Below are 16,532 nucleotides of genomic sequence, written 5' to 3' on the forward strand. Positions count from 1 at the left end.
GTTAAAAACCAATACCATTTCAATCATTACATCCTTTCTATAGCAAAATGAGTAGCTAAGATGAATAAAAAGTAATATTAAGCATCCACTCACCAAATGTATTTTGTACCTCTCCAGATTCATTAGTATTATTAATATTAGTGCTATCAGATTCAAATAGGTTCATGGTTGACTGATCTTCTGCTTCCATTAGGTTTCCATCAACATCGTCTTCCTTTAATTCTACTTCTCCAGAATCAAATGGCCTTTTAGTAAGGGATGCCTTCAAAGAACAGAAATTAAATTGCTCTAACAGATATTGCTTCTAATAGAAAACTGCACAGAAGTTTAAAGAGCAAAAAACTCCATATCCAGGTCAAAATGTTAACTTCTTTTTGATGTGCAAATAAAATGTTAATTATCCATGTTTTCACCTCCACATTTCAATTGATGAAACTGATATAAATGAATACACTTTTCTAAAACCCTAGAAAATAAAAATGCAAGACTGATTGCTTCTTTATAACAACATAAAGATAGTTTGCATTTAAGTGAGATATAAAGAAATCAGGGCTGCTCCAGAGACTTGATTATCATCTGGAAAGTAAGGGAAAATGAACTAAAGAATATTTCTGTGAAAACAGAAATTTAACTGGGTACTAAACTCTCTGTAAGAATACAAGATAATATGAATAGTGGATGAGACACTTTTCCTCTCACAGGCAAAGACCTTAGAGTAGAACAGGAGGGACGCGGTGAAGGTGCACAGTAAAGAAGAAACAGGGCCATGCTTAGGGCTGGAGACTCCAATTTTGTCTCTGATACATATTATTTAGATAACCAGGGGAAAATCATTGATCTCTTTGAATCTCAGCTTCCTTGGACGATTGTTATGAAGGTCAAAGGAAATCATACCTTTGAGATACTCAAAGTTCAATACAAATACCAGTTAACAGCATTATTACTTAGGGTTAGATATTTGAAAAAAATTTGACCATGTGAATTATGAAATATGGAATTAAGTGAAGTTTAAAGAGGGAAAATGGCTCATACCAAGTCACAAAGCTGTAACATGTTAAAAGCACAGCTACAAAAAAAAAAAATTTTTTTTAAATATTTAACGATTAGAAGCATACTTACTAAATTTATGCAAATGTCCACAATGTCATTCATCAACTTTGATGTTAACAAACGCAGAAAAAGGCCAGATACAATCTTGTTTGGCTTGTGCTATAAGGAAAAAAAAAGGGGGGGGGGAGATTTGCATCTAAGTTATAGCAAATTTGAACCTTTTTGTTTTAAGACAAAAATGGCTTTCTTCTGCCTTAGGAGTTCTCTGTAAGATTGAGAGTATATGGCAAAAAATATGGAAGATTTCCATATGAAGTTACATAACTACATACTATATACATACATATATGCAAGTATTGCTTCAAAAATAGTAAAAAAAAGTCCTCATTTATAAATAGCTATGAATAAATATGTCTATTATGTAAGTTTCACTGTACCTTTTCTTCATTCTACTACATAAGTAGTCAAATAAATAAAAGCTACTGACTCTAAACAACCCAATGACATAATTCTAAAAATCAATCCTTTTTCATCCTCCTCCTCCTTGCGCACAATAAAACTCACTATTACATGGCTAAAAATCTATGCTGCTGATATCAAGGGCAGTTATCTCAACAAAGAATTAGTTGCCCAAAATTTCTTTTCTACATTTATATCCTGGTCAATTTTAGTTGATTCCCAGTTATACTTCCAATAAAGCTGAAAATTATTAAACAATATATTACAGTTGTTAATATGAATTGCATCTGACTGGCCATTTCAGGCAGTAAGGTCAGTTCTTTGTTGGTTACCTTTACCCTGAATAAGGTCAGGACTAATAAACCCCAAGATGCTGACAGATTCTTAGAAGTTAATAGTAATCGAGGCAACAGCCCCTTAACAAAAGCAGCAGAGTTCACCATTCCTCAATTACTTTTCTTCGGGGGAGGTTTGACCACAACACTTTCTGCATAAATTTCCCTGGGCACCCTCTATGTTAAAACACAAACTACTCTGCGGGACATTAAAAGCCTTTCATAACTTGTTCCCAATCTATCTTTCCAGTCTCAATATCCATGACCTCCCTTCCCAAACTCCACAGACCTGCCAAAGTAGCCTTCCTGTTATTCTTCATACAAAACACTCTATCGCCCTCGTCATGTCTTTGCTCTATGCCAAGAATCCCTCATTTCCTTCAAGACACACTTCAGGTGTCACCTCGTACATAATGCCTTTTCTGGTCACTCCAAATGCTAGCACCCTCCTTCCTTCCCTCACAAAACACCTTGCAGCTAACAACCTCGTATTTATCTTGTACTGATTCTGTGTGTATACAAATATATACACACATGTCTATAAATGCATGCATGTATATTTATTTACTCTGAATACACACAGTGTCTATGCTCTCTCCCAAGAGAATGTAAATATACACTGTTGGATAGCAAGGATTATTTCATGTTTTTGTCTTTGCATCTACAGCATTGAACCAGTGCCTAGAATACAGTAGGTTATCTATCTACTTGATTGATTGCTCTCTAATTCTTACTTCCCTATCATACACACTGTCATCATTTCATATAGTTCCTTATACTACATCAAAATGAACCATTCTCTCCCTCACAATAATGTATAGGACAATCTCTTAACCACACATGTGCATTATGTTCTAAGACAGATTCTAACAGAATCCAGAGCACCTTGAAAGTAAGGCTTATTTCATTTTTGACTTTGTGTAGCCCAGGCCTACTCACTTAACAGTACGCACCTATTAAGTGCTTGTTGGTCTATTACATACCTAAAATGGAAAGGGAACACGGGAATCATCTTTCATAGGCCTTATGCCAATGCCCAGGCCTACCTTGCTCAACCTAGCCCTTCAGTCAGTTTAACCCATTTACCTCTAACAAAATTAAATACTGAAGTAGAATAAAGGCCCTGGAGGGCAGCCAGTACCTCATATTCATCCTTCTGTTTCTCGTAAGGCCTACAGCCTACCCTATTGCCCTGTATATAGCAGAGACAAAATACATGGTTGAAAAAAATGCTAGCTATTAAATCAGTTTTGTATTTTATTCTGTGTAGCAGAATTATCTCAGAAAATTTAATAAAAAGGACAAAATTTTTCAATATATTTAGCCCACAATTTAGTTGCTTTATTCACTTGAACCTAAGGTGTATTTTCCATCTAGTTTTAAATTGAATTTATAATTTTGTGACTAAAAAAAATAACTAAAATGCTAGCAATAAATAGTCAACTAGATATTCCAAATTGCTAAGGAAACTAAAAAGTTAAAACATTAACCAAAAGGAATCTTACCTTTGTACAATTATATAAGCAGCTGGTACAAAGCAACATCATAGTCCTCAATGAGCAAATTCTAGATTCTTCATTTATCTTACTTTTAAACAAAGTAATGCTTTTTCCAGCACACTGCATAAGAGACTATTAAAGGACAGAAATGGGATACACAGAAAAACATATCAGAAACAACTCAAGTAAAATGCATCAACAGAAATCTAACTTTCTTGGAGAGGTCTCTGAATTTTTTGATAAAGATGCATTAGGAAACTCAACTTGTTAATATCACAGAACTAAAACTCATGAAGAAAAAAAATTGTGGATAGGACTCCATAGTACTTTTCAATTTACCTACAAAACTGATAGTATCCAAAGAGAGGGAAAAAGTAGCTGAGCCTTCAAAGACCAATTTCATTATACCCATAAAAAAATATTAATTAGGGATTATCACTGGGCAAATGAACAACTTGATATTAATCTGTGACTAGGTTTAAAGTAATTAATTTCAAGTCTAAAAATTAAAGAAAATGCACATTATATAAGCATACTCAAAGCTTGTGCAAATGAATTAAAGCTTAGATATTTGGGTTATACAGATTTTCCTATAAGCAGAACAGAATATGCAATCACATATATGAGATCAAATGATTACAGGAACACAAATTTAAAAGTGGAAGGACCTCAGAGACCAATGAGTATAAACTCACTGTATAGATAAGGGGCAATTAGATGGTACAGAAGACAGAGCAAAAGGCTTGCAGCCAGGAAAACTTGAGTTCAAATTCATACTTAGACTCTTACTAGTTATGTGATACTGGGCAAATTACTTAATTTTTGTTTGCCTCAATTTCCTCATCTGTAAAATGGGGATAATAATGGCACCTACTGCACAAAGCTGTTATGAACAAATGAGATAACGATAAAGTGCTTGTCAATACCTGACATACAGTAAATGTTTATAAATGTTGGCTAGTATCATCATCATCATCATCATTATAAACAAATTTCTCAAATGCCAACTTCCTATCAAATAAATCAACTGTTCATGAAATAAATACTATTAAAAATTTTATCAAAAAAGTCTCGGCTTATATTTTCTTACCTTGGCATTCTGGAACAATCTTGATTGATATGCATCTTCTTCAGATAATATACCTGCATGACAATAGCAGCCAAGAACACCCACCAAAAGACTCGAACATCGGACAAAAGCTTCTGACCTTACAGTCTTGGAACAAACCAGAAGCATAAACACAAAGTATGTTTCTGTTAACATGGTATTGCTCTGGAGTTAAGAATCCTGTGACTAAGCTGGTTAAGTATCCTGTGACTATATTTTAAATGAACCAGTTTTATGGCTGCAAGTAAATTGTAAAAAGTATTGGCTTATGTTTGTGAACATTTTTTTACAAGTCTCATAGTTGAAAGAAATTCTGATCCAAAGATTCTAGGCCTTAATCTGCTCAATCAAGACAAAGATAAATACACACATTCTACTAGCCAAACATTATATATATTGGTATTTCAACTTCACTATTTGACATGCTCCATGCAGCACTAAAGTAGCACAAGACATTAAGACCATCCTCAGGCTCCACACAGAGCTTTTAAAATGTAACACTTTGTACTGTGACTAAAGCCATTTGTGGGAGGGTGTGTGTGTCTGTGTCTGCGTGTCTGATATCCCTGCTTGAGACTATAAGCTCTAAGAAAAGACAGACTGGTTTTACTTAGGTTGTTAACTCCCCTAATGTTTAGCCTTAGTGTAATAGACACTTTATGGAATGAACAAAACAATTATCAAATATTATCTTTTCTTACAGTACAGTTATTGTAGCACTGATGAATTGTTTTTAATTAAAATAAAGAAGTATTTAGAAACTGGACTACATGACAAAGAAGTGTAAATGGTCAAGTGCAGGGTCTTTATGAGCTCATTTTTCTTAGCCTTTCTGAGTTGTAAGAATGAGGAGGCAGACATAGAACTCCTGAGGTTTTCTGCTATTCTCCTTTCCACCTTTCTCTGTTCCCTTGAGTGGTCTGCAAATTTCATGTAACAAAAATGAAGAGACATAAGAAATTATTTCTCTAATCTGGTTTCAGAATTCTCATAAAAAACATTTCTCTTTACATTTCTCATGAATAAACCCTGACCCTTCCTTCCAATTTAGTACTTTTCCACCTCTCACTCCAGCTAAGTTCTTTAGATTTCTTTTTTTAGTTTTTCCATTATCAATTAACAAATAGTTATTAAGAACCTAGTATGTGCCAGTCATTGTGCTAGTCACTGACAATATAAATAAGCAAAAATGAAGTTCCCTGACCCCAGGGAACTTACGTTCTATTGGAGATGATAACATGTTTATAAGTAAGTATAACCAAAATAATTAAATGTAAGTTGGAAAGGGGTTGGAGGTGGAGAGCAGATGCAGTTATCCACACATCTCCTCCCTACATAGTCAGATGGTTCAACACCATGAACAGACATAGTTTTCATCAATGGAAATGACATTTAAAAAGATGCATTAACATCTGTTTTGCCACTGTACCCTAAGGTCCACGGGAACTTTCCATGTGATTTACGGCTAAAACCTCCTCTATGTGCTGTCTCCCCCAAAAGAATATGTCCCAAGACAAGAACTATCTTGTTTCTCTGTTCATAATCCAAGCACTCAGTACTGTGCTTTCCCCATAGTAAGTGCTTAATGAATGCTCTTTCGTTCATTCATGCCTCCCACTACCATACTAATCTTCATAAAACCTCACTTTGATTATGCCACTCTGCCAATCAAATGTCTGGAAAGTCTGCACATTTTTTCCTGAAAAGACTACTTGAATTCAGGGACTTCATGCACCAAAGAAGATAAAAATGTAAAAAGTGCTCTGAAAATTGTAAAGTAATTTATAATTGTTGGCTAGTCTTCTTATCATCATCATTATTATTACTCTTCAATGACCTAAATGGTTATGATATGGAAGAAGGTAGAGTTAGGGAAAATGGGTGAAAACTGAAGAGAGATGAATTCTGCACTTGATACTAGGAAATACTTCCTAATAATAGGAGTTGTCCAGGAGTAAAAGAAGCTGCCTCAAGAGCAGAGCCTGAATGACCACTTTTAGTGCTGCAAAGTAGACTCTTGTTCAGGAACCAGTTGGATTAAATAACTTCTAACTTGGAGATTCTGTGACTGTGACTGGCACAACACAAGTGTAACTTCATACTTGTTAGCCTGTTTCCCCCCTCAGCTGTATTTCCTCTCCTCTAAAGATAGCATTTTCTTAATGATTGTAGAAAACTGAAAACAAATAAATTATTTTAAAAAAAAGATAGCATTTTCTTATACTACTGATTCTTTCCAGCCTTTCCTACTCAGGGCCCCAAAAAACACTGTAATCCAATATGGAAAAAAAATCATTGGTCAAAGTTGCAGATTTAAATTTATCTTTAAGTCTTACCTCAAAGGAATAATTATTTAGAAGCTGTTCAGACAATCCCAGAAGATAGCGATCTAGTGTTTCTTTTAGATTCTGATGGACAGAAAGTCCAGCACTAGCCTGGATTTTTTCAGGCGTACCATCCATGATATTGGTACAAAAATCCATCTGATCAAAAGTTGTCTGAAGGTATAGCTCTTCTACTTCTAAAAATGTGGCCTCCATTTTGCTTTTCTGCTGCTGCTCACTGTAAGAAAATAAGGCCTTAGTTTTATGGTCAGGCTATCACAAATAAACAGACCTTTCAATACCAAAATCATATAGGTCTCTATCACCTGATGGCAAGAAAAATCTTTACAGCTGGGAAGGGCTCAATAAATGACTTTAAATTTAAGAAGAGGCAGTTCAAATTACAGAATTTTGTTCTAGGCAACACAGAAATCTCCCAATTTACATACCATTCAGACACACTCTGGAAAAAATCCATTGCCCCTTTACAATGCTTCATGGTGAGACTCACAAGAATTGACTCCAGGGCTAGATGAGGAAAGTCGCTGTAGAGAAGAAATTGTTCACTTGAGTTCTATAAGTATGTTTCAACAACTACATTAAAAGAACTGCTGCCTCTATGCATGCAAAGGAGAGAGAGACAAAGAAATTCAGGCAGGAAATACAAAATAAGAAAAAAGAAAGTGTGGTGTAAAAGGAACCACTAGGAAGTCATTTCTGTTAATCTACTAAGTCTCTGAAGAGAAACGGTGCACAATAAGCCTAGAAAGATAGGCTGAGGCTATACATACTGTAAAGGACTATGGCCCCTGGGATTTCCTGAACAGAGATGGGGAAGATATCATCAGATCTGTGTTTCAGGAATATCCATTTGTCAGCTGAGTGTAGCAGAAAGATGTGAGGCAGGGAAACCAATTAGGAGACTATCACCAGAGTCTAGGCAAGGAACAATGAGGACCTGAATTAAAATTATGGCACCGTGAGTCAAGAGAAGGGTAAAGATATGAGGGATTTTGTGGAGGTAGAATTTACAAGACTGGATAATAATTAAATATTGGTGGTGGGATATGAAAGAGTGAGGAACTGAGGATGACTCCCAGAATTTGATCTGAGTGATTTAGGATTGTGGTATCCTCAAAAGAAATATGACAGATGAGAATAGGAAAGGTAGGGAAGGGAAGGGAGAAGGCATAATAGGTTCTATTTCTGGACATAATGAATTTGAGATGCCTATAAGCAAAGACTTAACTGCCACTGTGTACATCTTAAAATTCCTAGCTTCCTTCAAGGTTCAAATGCTACCTCTTCTGATTCCCCTTAGTTATTAGTGCACTCCTATGATATTACTTCGTATTTACTCTTCTGTAGGCATGTTATTTCCCCCATAGAATGTAAATACCTTTGTTTTTCATTTATAACTCTATATCACTATTGCCTGATACAATCTAAAAACATAATAAGCAGGGCCTACTTTGAATAAATTTCAAGACAAGACTTTCAAACATTATCCCTGGATGATAATTATCACTTTTAATTTAATCACTCTGGACTGTATCACCTTTGCAAAACCACTTCTTAGAATCCCATGGTTGGTTTTTACTCAGACTCTGCTCTAATTTCACCATTTTCACAACACTGCTCTTCATCCCCCCAAAATAATTTCCCTTCTACCTTGAAATTTAACTTGTGTTTATTTTGAATAATCTTATTATGAATGTACATGTTGTCTGTTCCAACAAAATAATATAAACTCCTTGAAGGCAAGGACTATTTAAAATTTTGTCTCTGTATCTCCAGCATCTAGCACATAGTAGGCACTTTAAAATGCTTGTTGATAGATGATAAAGGCTTACTAACTCTTTACTCTTCTAAGACTTATGGTTATCATAGACCAACAATATGCCTATTAATGTTAAAATAAAATGTAATGCAGCTTTCTTCTTAAAAGAAATTACCTGCAAAGAACTGGAGGGAGTTCCGTACTTTCTTCCATGTCATCTTCTAACTGATAGAAGAGCAGCCACTTCATAATTAACTCTTTTAATGAGTAACCCTGATTTACTTCACAAAAAATCTGATCCATTCCTACTTTTGACATTTCTGGAACTACGCAGGATCTCAAGGCTAATGATAAACAGCATACTGCAGGACTTAAAAAGAGGGACAATTTATGTTAAGGAGAATGTAATCATTACACATTAAAAGAACATAACTATGTTTCTTGGCAAATTACTTAAATCTGTCATATCTTGGTTTTGAACAATCTCAAATTGTAAGAGCCATGATAATGGATATCATGATTTCCAGGAAGTAAATGAATTAAATAGTCTCTATTATCCTTGGAATGAAAAAATAATTATCTGAGAAACAAAATAATTATTTGAGAAATAATAATTCCTTTGAATCTATGGTCAAAATAATTTAGGGGATTGAGGATTACTCTCTGAATAAACAAGCAACAAATTACAAGTTGGATCCAAATCAGAAGAAATTCTTTACCTCTGCAACTATCTCTTTACCTCTGTTGAAGTCAAAATCACATGGATTATGATTATAGTTTTCATGGCCAAACTACAAAATCTCATGAAGTAAAGAAAACTTCAAGAGAAAACTGTTCAGTGAAACTGCAGGTATATTATATCAGATCTACAAAAAAGAAAATTCTAAATTTATAAGTAGAAGTACAATATACTATCATTACCAAGAAGGCCTGCAAGCTGATCCTGTAAATATTTTCCATAGTTCTCTGTCAACCTCAACCAAACTTCCTCGAATTATGGCACCAAGTAAGCCAAAGTTTTCAGCCTGTATTTGTTCAGAACTTATGCTGCGAAAGGTAATGGCCCAAATTTTATTCCAAAGTTTAAGAAGATCAGACTTATGTGCGATTTCCAGATCCAATTTCTTGCCTTGACATAATGCAAGTTCAATGAGGCATCTTAACACATACGGAATACGTTCCCCTCGTCGCTGCTGGGATAGAAGCTGGTGCAGTATCGTCAATAATGGCGCAAGCTCACTGTCAGGCAAACTTTCAGGATACTTTGCTATTAACTGTGTTGCAATCTGCAACCTTAAAAAAGGCAAGATGATTAATTTGAAAAATTTGAAATAATTCGTAATAATAGTAATAGCACATATATTATCTCATGTTTTACAAAGTACTCTATCACAGAGTATTTCATTTGATCTGCACAATTCTATGAAGTAGGCATTAAAACAATCATTTTATAGATGAGGAAACAGGCAGAGAAAAAGACACAATTGCTTCTCTGAATCTGCCCAAATTACTTTGTATTCACTACGCATACAGGTTGTGCTGACTTATCTGTGTACATGTTTTTGCACCAAGTGAAATGTAAACTCCTTTGAAGGAGGGGCAGTTTGTTTCAGTTTTTCATCCTAGCACTTGGCGCATGAAAAATGTTTAATGGATATGGGTTGAATAAATGTATCTCATTTGAGACTCACATCATCCCTATAAATAAAGCAATATTATCCCTATTATACTGAAAAGGAAACTGTAGTTGAGAAGTTTAATGTCTTTGTCCATGGTATATGGCTACTAAATGTGAGACAACAGATTTGAAACCAGATCTTGTTATTCCATTTGCATCACTCTCTACACCATACCAAATGCCCAAGAAATAGATTCCAAATTATTTAAAAAAAAAAAACATTTAAGTTGTTTTTCCTTTAAGTAGTAACTTAGTACCCAGAAAATAGAATGGAAAGAAAAATGTCAAAGCCCAGGACAGTAAGTCCATTACCACAATTCAACTGGCCTGAGGACTGTAAGTCCTCTGAAATGCTTTTCAACTAAATCAAGAAACTTTAATTAAGTGCCTATTATATCAAGGCACTGTACTAAGTGTTAAAGATGAAACAACAGAAATACAATAGCCCCTGCACTCAAAGAGTTTACATTTTACAGGAACGATACCATGTATAAAACAAAACCAAAATAATTTGAAGAGGAGAAGATTATTTTTCTCCATCTAATATGTTTTCTCAGACACCTACACACTAATTATGATGGTTGGGAATATAAGAAGAAAAAAAGGCAATTAGGTATTTAATAGCTATGTAACTTTGGGCAAGTCAGTAACCTCTGTTTACTCATTTTCCTCATCTATAAAATGGGGATAACAGCACCTACCTCCCAAGGTTGTTGTTTCAAATGAGATATATACTGAAGTGTTTTAGCACAGTGTCAAATTAGTACACAGTGGGTGCTATATAAATGCTACTATGAAGATTAAAATGGTGACTAACTACAAAAAAAATTACACATAGAGCCTAAAGACCTCCTCTAAGAATCAAAGCCAAAATAGCACTGCATTCAACAGTTGGTTATGTTTAGTTTGCAGAGCTAATAAGTTAGTTTACAAATAATAGATAAAAAATTATCATTGTAGACTAATAAGTGGCTTTCTTTTGCAACAAGACCATAATTGCTCACTTTAACTTTTTAAAGCAATTTTGTAAACAATGGGCTAGTCTTTTAAACAGAACTATTAATAATACCACACATAGGACTGAAGAAAACAGTGCACAAGAAAAAAGCATTAAGGTACTTTACCATGGCACAAGGTCAAAATCGTTCTGTGACTTTTGAAGGTAATCTTTAATAACCTCCCAGCCTAATTCTATTTTTCTCCTTTTGCTTGGTGTACTGCTACCACAAAAATCTCTTGGTGAAGGGGCATAAGACTGAGAGATTTCTAAGACTCTGGTATCCTCACCAAAGACCTGTTTCAAACAAAAAGTCACATGAAGAGAATGGACTTTTTCTTCACATCATTCACATTTGAGACAAAACTAGCTAATAAAATAAAGTTAATAAGGGAACACTCAGACAAGTGAAGAATTATCAAAGAACATTTAACTAACAGAAAATAAGATATCTCTAATAAAGCAAAATGCCAAAGCTTTTCAATTAATAATTTTTAAAAATCGAGAAAATTCTTAATAGCAGTTACACTTCTCCATAGAATGCAGACTTACCTTTTTAACAAAAACATCTATGTGGAAAGTAGAGATAAAGTCTGTAGTCTCCTACAGACTATATTGCTGGAAAACAGAATAGTATAAATGCCAACAAGAGGCCTTCAAACTGTTTATTGAGCTGAACTGGGAAAAGAACAACCTAGAATCACTACCTAATGAACATTTAGAAAGAAGTTACTGTAAAGAAAATGTCAGCTATTCAAGACATGTTGAACAGATGAAGGAAAAATGAAACAACATACGGAGAATAATTTTATGTTTCTCTCTCACAAAAATATGATGGAAAATTAACAGGGAACATTATGGACAAAAAAGGCATACATAGTTAAGAGTCATTATACCTGGTGACAGACATCTGCCATTAATTCAACCAAATTTTCCTTGACAGCAATATTTCGACATCCAGAAGAATATTTTCCTCTGCTTCCTATATGACTTATCTCATTCAACAGTAGATCATATAGGCTGTATAAGATACTTTGCCATTTTGCTGATTCATAAGCTCCTATTTACAAAAATACAAAAAATATACCTTTATCTTAGTTCCAATTTTCAACCGCCAACTACAAAGATATTGCTATATGTATACACAGATATATATGTGTATAAGTGTGTATGTATATATCTATGTTGCTATATTCAGAGAAAAACATAGACGAGGGACTCTGGCATCTTCATTTCCAAATCTGACTTTTCTATCACCTATCTCTCAGAATTGTTGTGAGGATGAATGAGATATTTGTAAAGTGATTTGTAAACCTTTAAAAACACTATATAAATGCTATCTACTTGCAAATGATTATTTCCTGGATATACTACTGTCCCCTCAACATGTCCAGTCTTAAAGTCATTACCTTCCTCAACTCCTCAATTAATCAATAGTTCCCTTTGCTAACATGACTTCTCTGCGCTTTCGTATCCCCAGCACTTACTATAGTTCCTGGTGCACAGTAGGGGCTCAATACATGATAGTTAAACTGAAGTGAATCAATGGCATGATAGCCTAGTCTCTTAGGCTTAAAAAAATCCAAGGGTTACCTGGACTTTTATAATGAGATTCTTTTTTTTTATTTGCTCATTTTTCTAGCCTGTTTTCTGACTTCAGACTCAATGTCTGAAGGTAGAAGTTAGTTAGGTGGCACCATAGCGCACAGATCACTTGGCCTGGAGTCAGGAAGACCTGAATTCAAATCTAACCTCAGATATTTTCTAGTAGTATGATCCTGGGCAAGTCATGTAATGACAGTCTGCCCCAGTTTTCTTCACTGTAAAATGGGGATAATAACAGCACCAATCTACCAAGGTTAAGAGGACCAAATGAGATAATATTTGTAAAATCCTCAGCATGATGCCTAGCTTACAGTAGGCACTCAGTCAATTCTTTTTTTTTTTTTTTTTTTTTTTTGATGTTAGGGTCAGGCTTTGAACAATTCTGGAGAGAAAGTCTGGGCTGGTCTCTTTGTTTTTTTGGGTATTAAGGGTTATATTCTTCCAGGATTGTAGGATCAGCTCTGGCTGAGAACTGCCAGCTTAAAGGGTTTCCAAAGTAGTCTGAGCCAAGGAAAATTCTGACTGCTGCCCTCTTGGTCTTAGATTTCCAACCTGATTATGTTTTGAGCAACATTAGACTTGCTGCTGGCCTCAGTCTCTCTCACCCAACTAGGAGCTCTGCTGCTTCAGAATGACAGAAGTATAGGCTCCTTCCTCTTTGGTCTGGGAGTCTGACTAGGTTATTCTTCTACAGACTTCAGACTGGGCTAGGAGCTGGAACTGAGGCCCCACTCTGCTCCTGGGGTCTAAACCACACTGCAACCCCTTGCTTCTGAACTTGGTCTACTCTCAATACACTGCCTAAGGCTAGCAACTGTTTCCACATGTCTCTCCTCAGTCCACCCTTCCTCTCCTCAGTCCAGATCTGTAATCTGGAACTGGGTATGGGCCACAAAGCTATGAATGGCAGCTACTTCCACTGCAGTGACCAGATATGGATCTGAGACCTCCTTTTACTATGGTGTCAGCCTCTCCCGGCCAGTGGAGTGCTCCACACAACTGCTCTGGTCCAGACCCCTTCCTCAGCATCCATAGATTTCTCTATCTCCCTGGGACAAAATGGGATGCAAAAATAACTCACTGTGCCTATTTTTTTCTTAAGTTTCCCCATTAGGACTATATCTAGTCCAGCCGTGAGGAAACTGCAGCCTTGAGGAGACATGTGACCTTCTAGATCCTTAGGTGTAGCCTTTTGACTGAATCCAAGTTGTACCGAACAAATTTTTTTATTAAGGGGATTTGTTCTGTGAAGTTTGGATTCAGTCAAAGGGCCACACTTGACCTAGAGGGCCAGATGTGGCCTTAAGGCCACAGGTACCTCACATCTAAGTGTAATTTTTTTTCTTGATCTGTTTGGACATTTTGGGGTAGAGTTCACAGTATTATTTTCTGCTACTCTAACATCTTGTCTTCATCTCTCTGTCATCAATTCTTACTTTAGAATATCACCATTTTCCCACCCAGACTCTCATCATTTCACATCTCATTTACAACCTTTCGTTCATCTTCTCTCCAAACCAGACACAGGACTCTCATAAGACTTAAAGCACCTATTTTGCCAAGTTACTTCCCTGATTAAGTATCTCTAATATCTCACCTTTGCTAAAGAACTGCCAACTCCTCTGTACAGTTTTCAACACCTCTGCAATTTGGCTCTGGCCAACTTTTTAATTCCTACTTCTTCAAGTACTACTTATCAGACCAGTCCTGTCTCCCACAAATATAAGTTTGGAGACAAAGCTACCACTGTGGCTTTGTCCATGCTCTTTCTTTTCTGCCTACCAAATGTTAAATACCTTTCTAGCTAAATATCCTTCTAGGTATCAACCCAGGTTCTACCTTCTATAAGAAGTCTGTAATCTGTTCCTTCATATTATATATTACTCAACATTTAATCTCTTATTCTTCATTGTTTTATATGTTACTTGTATTTTTCCAACCAGACTTGACAGGTACAGTGAATTTTACTTATTAAGTTATAGTGCCTAGCACTAGGATACATACAAAGTAGACATTTATTAATGTCTATTAGATGATAAAATACAGAATGAAACCTTACAATTCCGAAAAAAATATTGATTGATAAATATCAATCAGATAAAAGAAACTAGGGACACAAATCCAATCCTCAGAGGTGCCCTCAACCTGGCAATAGCTGTTTAGTGACAAACTGGAAAAGGTTGTAGTCTTTATTTGAATTGGACGTAATTAGATCTAAACAGTTTAATGAGTAAGCAAATTAAAAACAATAACAAAAAGGGTATTCCTATACCTTTCTCTTGGGTTTTGGCTCCCTTTGGGTGATGAACACGAACTTGCAGATGAAACAATTCAATAATTACATCCTTCAAAGAATCATTTGGTCTTTGTTGAGACCATATGTAAAGTACAGTAGGAAGGATTTCTTCTCCTAATTTACAAACTCGCATACGAAAATTTACAGCAAAGACCTTGAGAAAGATATTAAGGGCAGCCAGAATATGATTCAAGCCTGGAGAGCTTTTTTCCTGCCTGCAACATAAGAAACCAAGTACTAGTTATTATACAAAAGACAAACAAATGGATTTTTGCTATTTATGCAATCAACTTGAAGACAATTAAGAAATTACACAAATATGGAAATGCCTGACGACATTTATTTCAAAATTGCTAGTGCCTCAGCTTAAGAAGAAAATAAGCTGCCCATGGGAAGGGACTATTTCATTTTGTGTCTTTGCAGCCCCAATGTCTCACAGTGCCCAGCACACAGAAAACATTTAATAAATGCTTGCTGATTAATGAAAAATTACAGGAGAACCCCATGTGTCCAAATGGCTCTGTTCACAGATAAGAAATGGTCCATTTATGGATACAAAGGGCTCACTCTTCTTAGCTTTTTCTTAGTCAAATTAGTGTCGGCTTATAGCTATCCACTTGTATTTTACACACATTAAATATTTTGATTTCCAAAGCATTTCACATACACCCTCTTGATTTTTCCATGATACCTACTTTTGTCCAGTATCACCCTCCTTCCTATTCTATTTATAGCTTCCTTCATGCTAATATGAACTTGATTGTTCTGTATTTAATTATCTGCTATTTGATATGCCAAATCTAATTTGTCCAACTACACCATGAGCTACTTGAGGGCAAGGTCTACATCTTATACTTGTTTGTATAGTGCACAGTATCTACCACTGGGCTGTAAAAAATAGAAACTTTGTGACTTTGGCCTCAGTTTGTGCTGAGAGTACCACCATCCTTCCAGTCACCTACATTTGAAACTTCCCTATCTCTCACCCCACACATGCAAATCGATTTCCAAATTTTGTTTTTTACTTTGACATCTCTCACATCCATTTCATTCTCTCCACCCAATATAGTCATATTAGTTCAGGCTCTCATCATCTCTTTCCTGGACCATAGCAAAAGCCTTCTAATTAATCTCAATAAAGTTTTGCCCCATTTCAATTCATCTTACAGCCAATGAAGCGATTTTTCCAGATTGTGGGTCAGACAGGATTATTTTCTGCTCAATAAAATCAGATCCAAGAGTGTGGGTCAGACGGTATTATTTCCTTCTCAATAAAATCAGATCCAAGACTCACAAGAATTCAGGAACACCAAGAGGCAGAAGTGAGAAAGAATATGCCAGGAATGAGGAAGAGTCAGTTCAAAGGCACTAAGAAGGGAAATAGATGCTATGTGCAAAGAA

General features: G+C 35.5%; 1 protein-coding gene across 8 annotated transcripts in view; it reads right to left on the reverse strand.

Annotated features, from left to right (window-relative positions):
* The window catches only part of ATM (ATM serine/threonine kinase), a 118,407-nt gene that overhangs the window by 84,102 nt on the left and 17,773 nt on the right, over positions 1 to 16,532 (reverse strand). For all 8 annotated transcript variants that reach the window (XR_011967446.1, XR_011967447.1, XM_072611179.1 and 5 more), the window contains exons 7-17: positions 15,108 to 15,346; positions 12,127 to 12,290; positions 11,358 to 11,527; positions 9,477 to 9,848; positions 8,731 to 8,925; positions 7,225 to 7,320; positions 6,788 to 7,013; positions 4,434 to 4,559; positions 3,350 to 3,475; positions 1,120 to 1,209; positions 94 to 262 (exon numbers count right to left, since the gene is read on the reverse strand). Coding sequence is in view for 6 of the 8 variants with exons in the window: in XM_072611179.1 (XP_072467280.1) it covers positions 94 to 262; positions 1,120 to 1,209; positions 3,350 to 3,475; positions 4,434 to 4,559; positions 6,788 to 7,013; positions 7,225 to 7,320; positions 8,731 to 8,925; positions 9,477 to 9,848; positions 11,358 to 11,527; positions 12,127 to 12,290; positions 15,108 to 15,346 (1,973 nt within the window). In the remaining 2 variants the exon portion in view is untranslated. The remainder of the gene's footprint in view (positions 1 to 93; positions 263 to 1,119; positions 1,210 to 3,349; positions 3,476 to 4,433; positions 4,560 to 6,787; positions 7,014 to 7,224; positions 7,321 to 8,730; positions 8,926 to 9,476; positions 9,849 to 11,357; positions 11,528 to 12,126; positions 12,291 to 15,107; positions 15,347 to 16,532) is intronic.

This window comes from Notamacropus eugenii, chromosome 5 (genome assembly GCF_028372415.1).
Source record: "Notamacropus eugenii isolate mMacEug1 chromosome 5, mMacEug1.pri_v2, whole genome shotgun sequence".
Classification (NCBI taxonomy): domain Eukaryota; kingdom Metazoa; phylum Chordata; class Mammalia; order Diprotodontia; family Macropodidae; genus Notamacropus; species Notamacropus eugenii.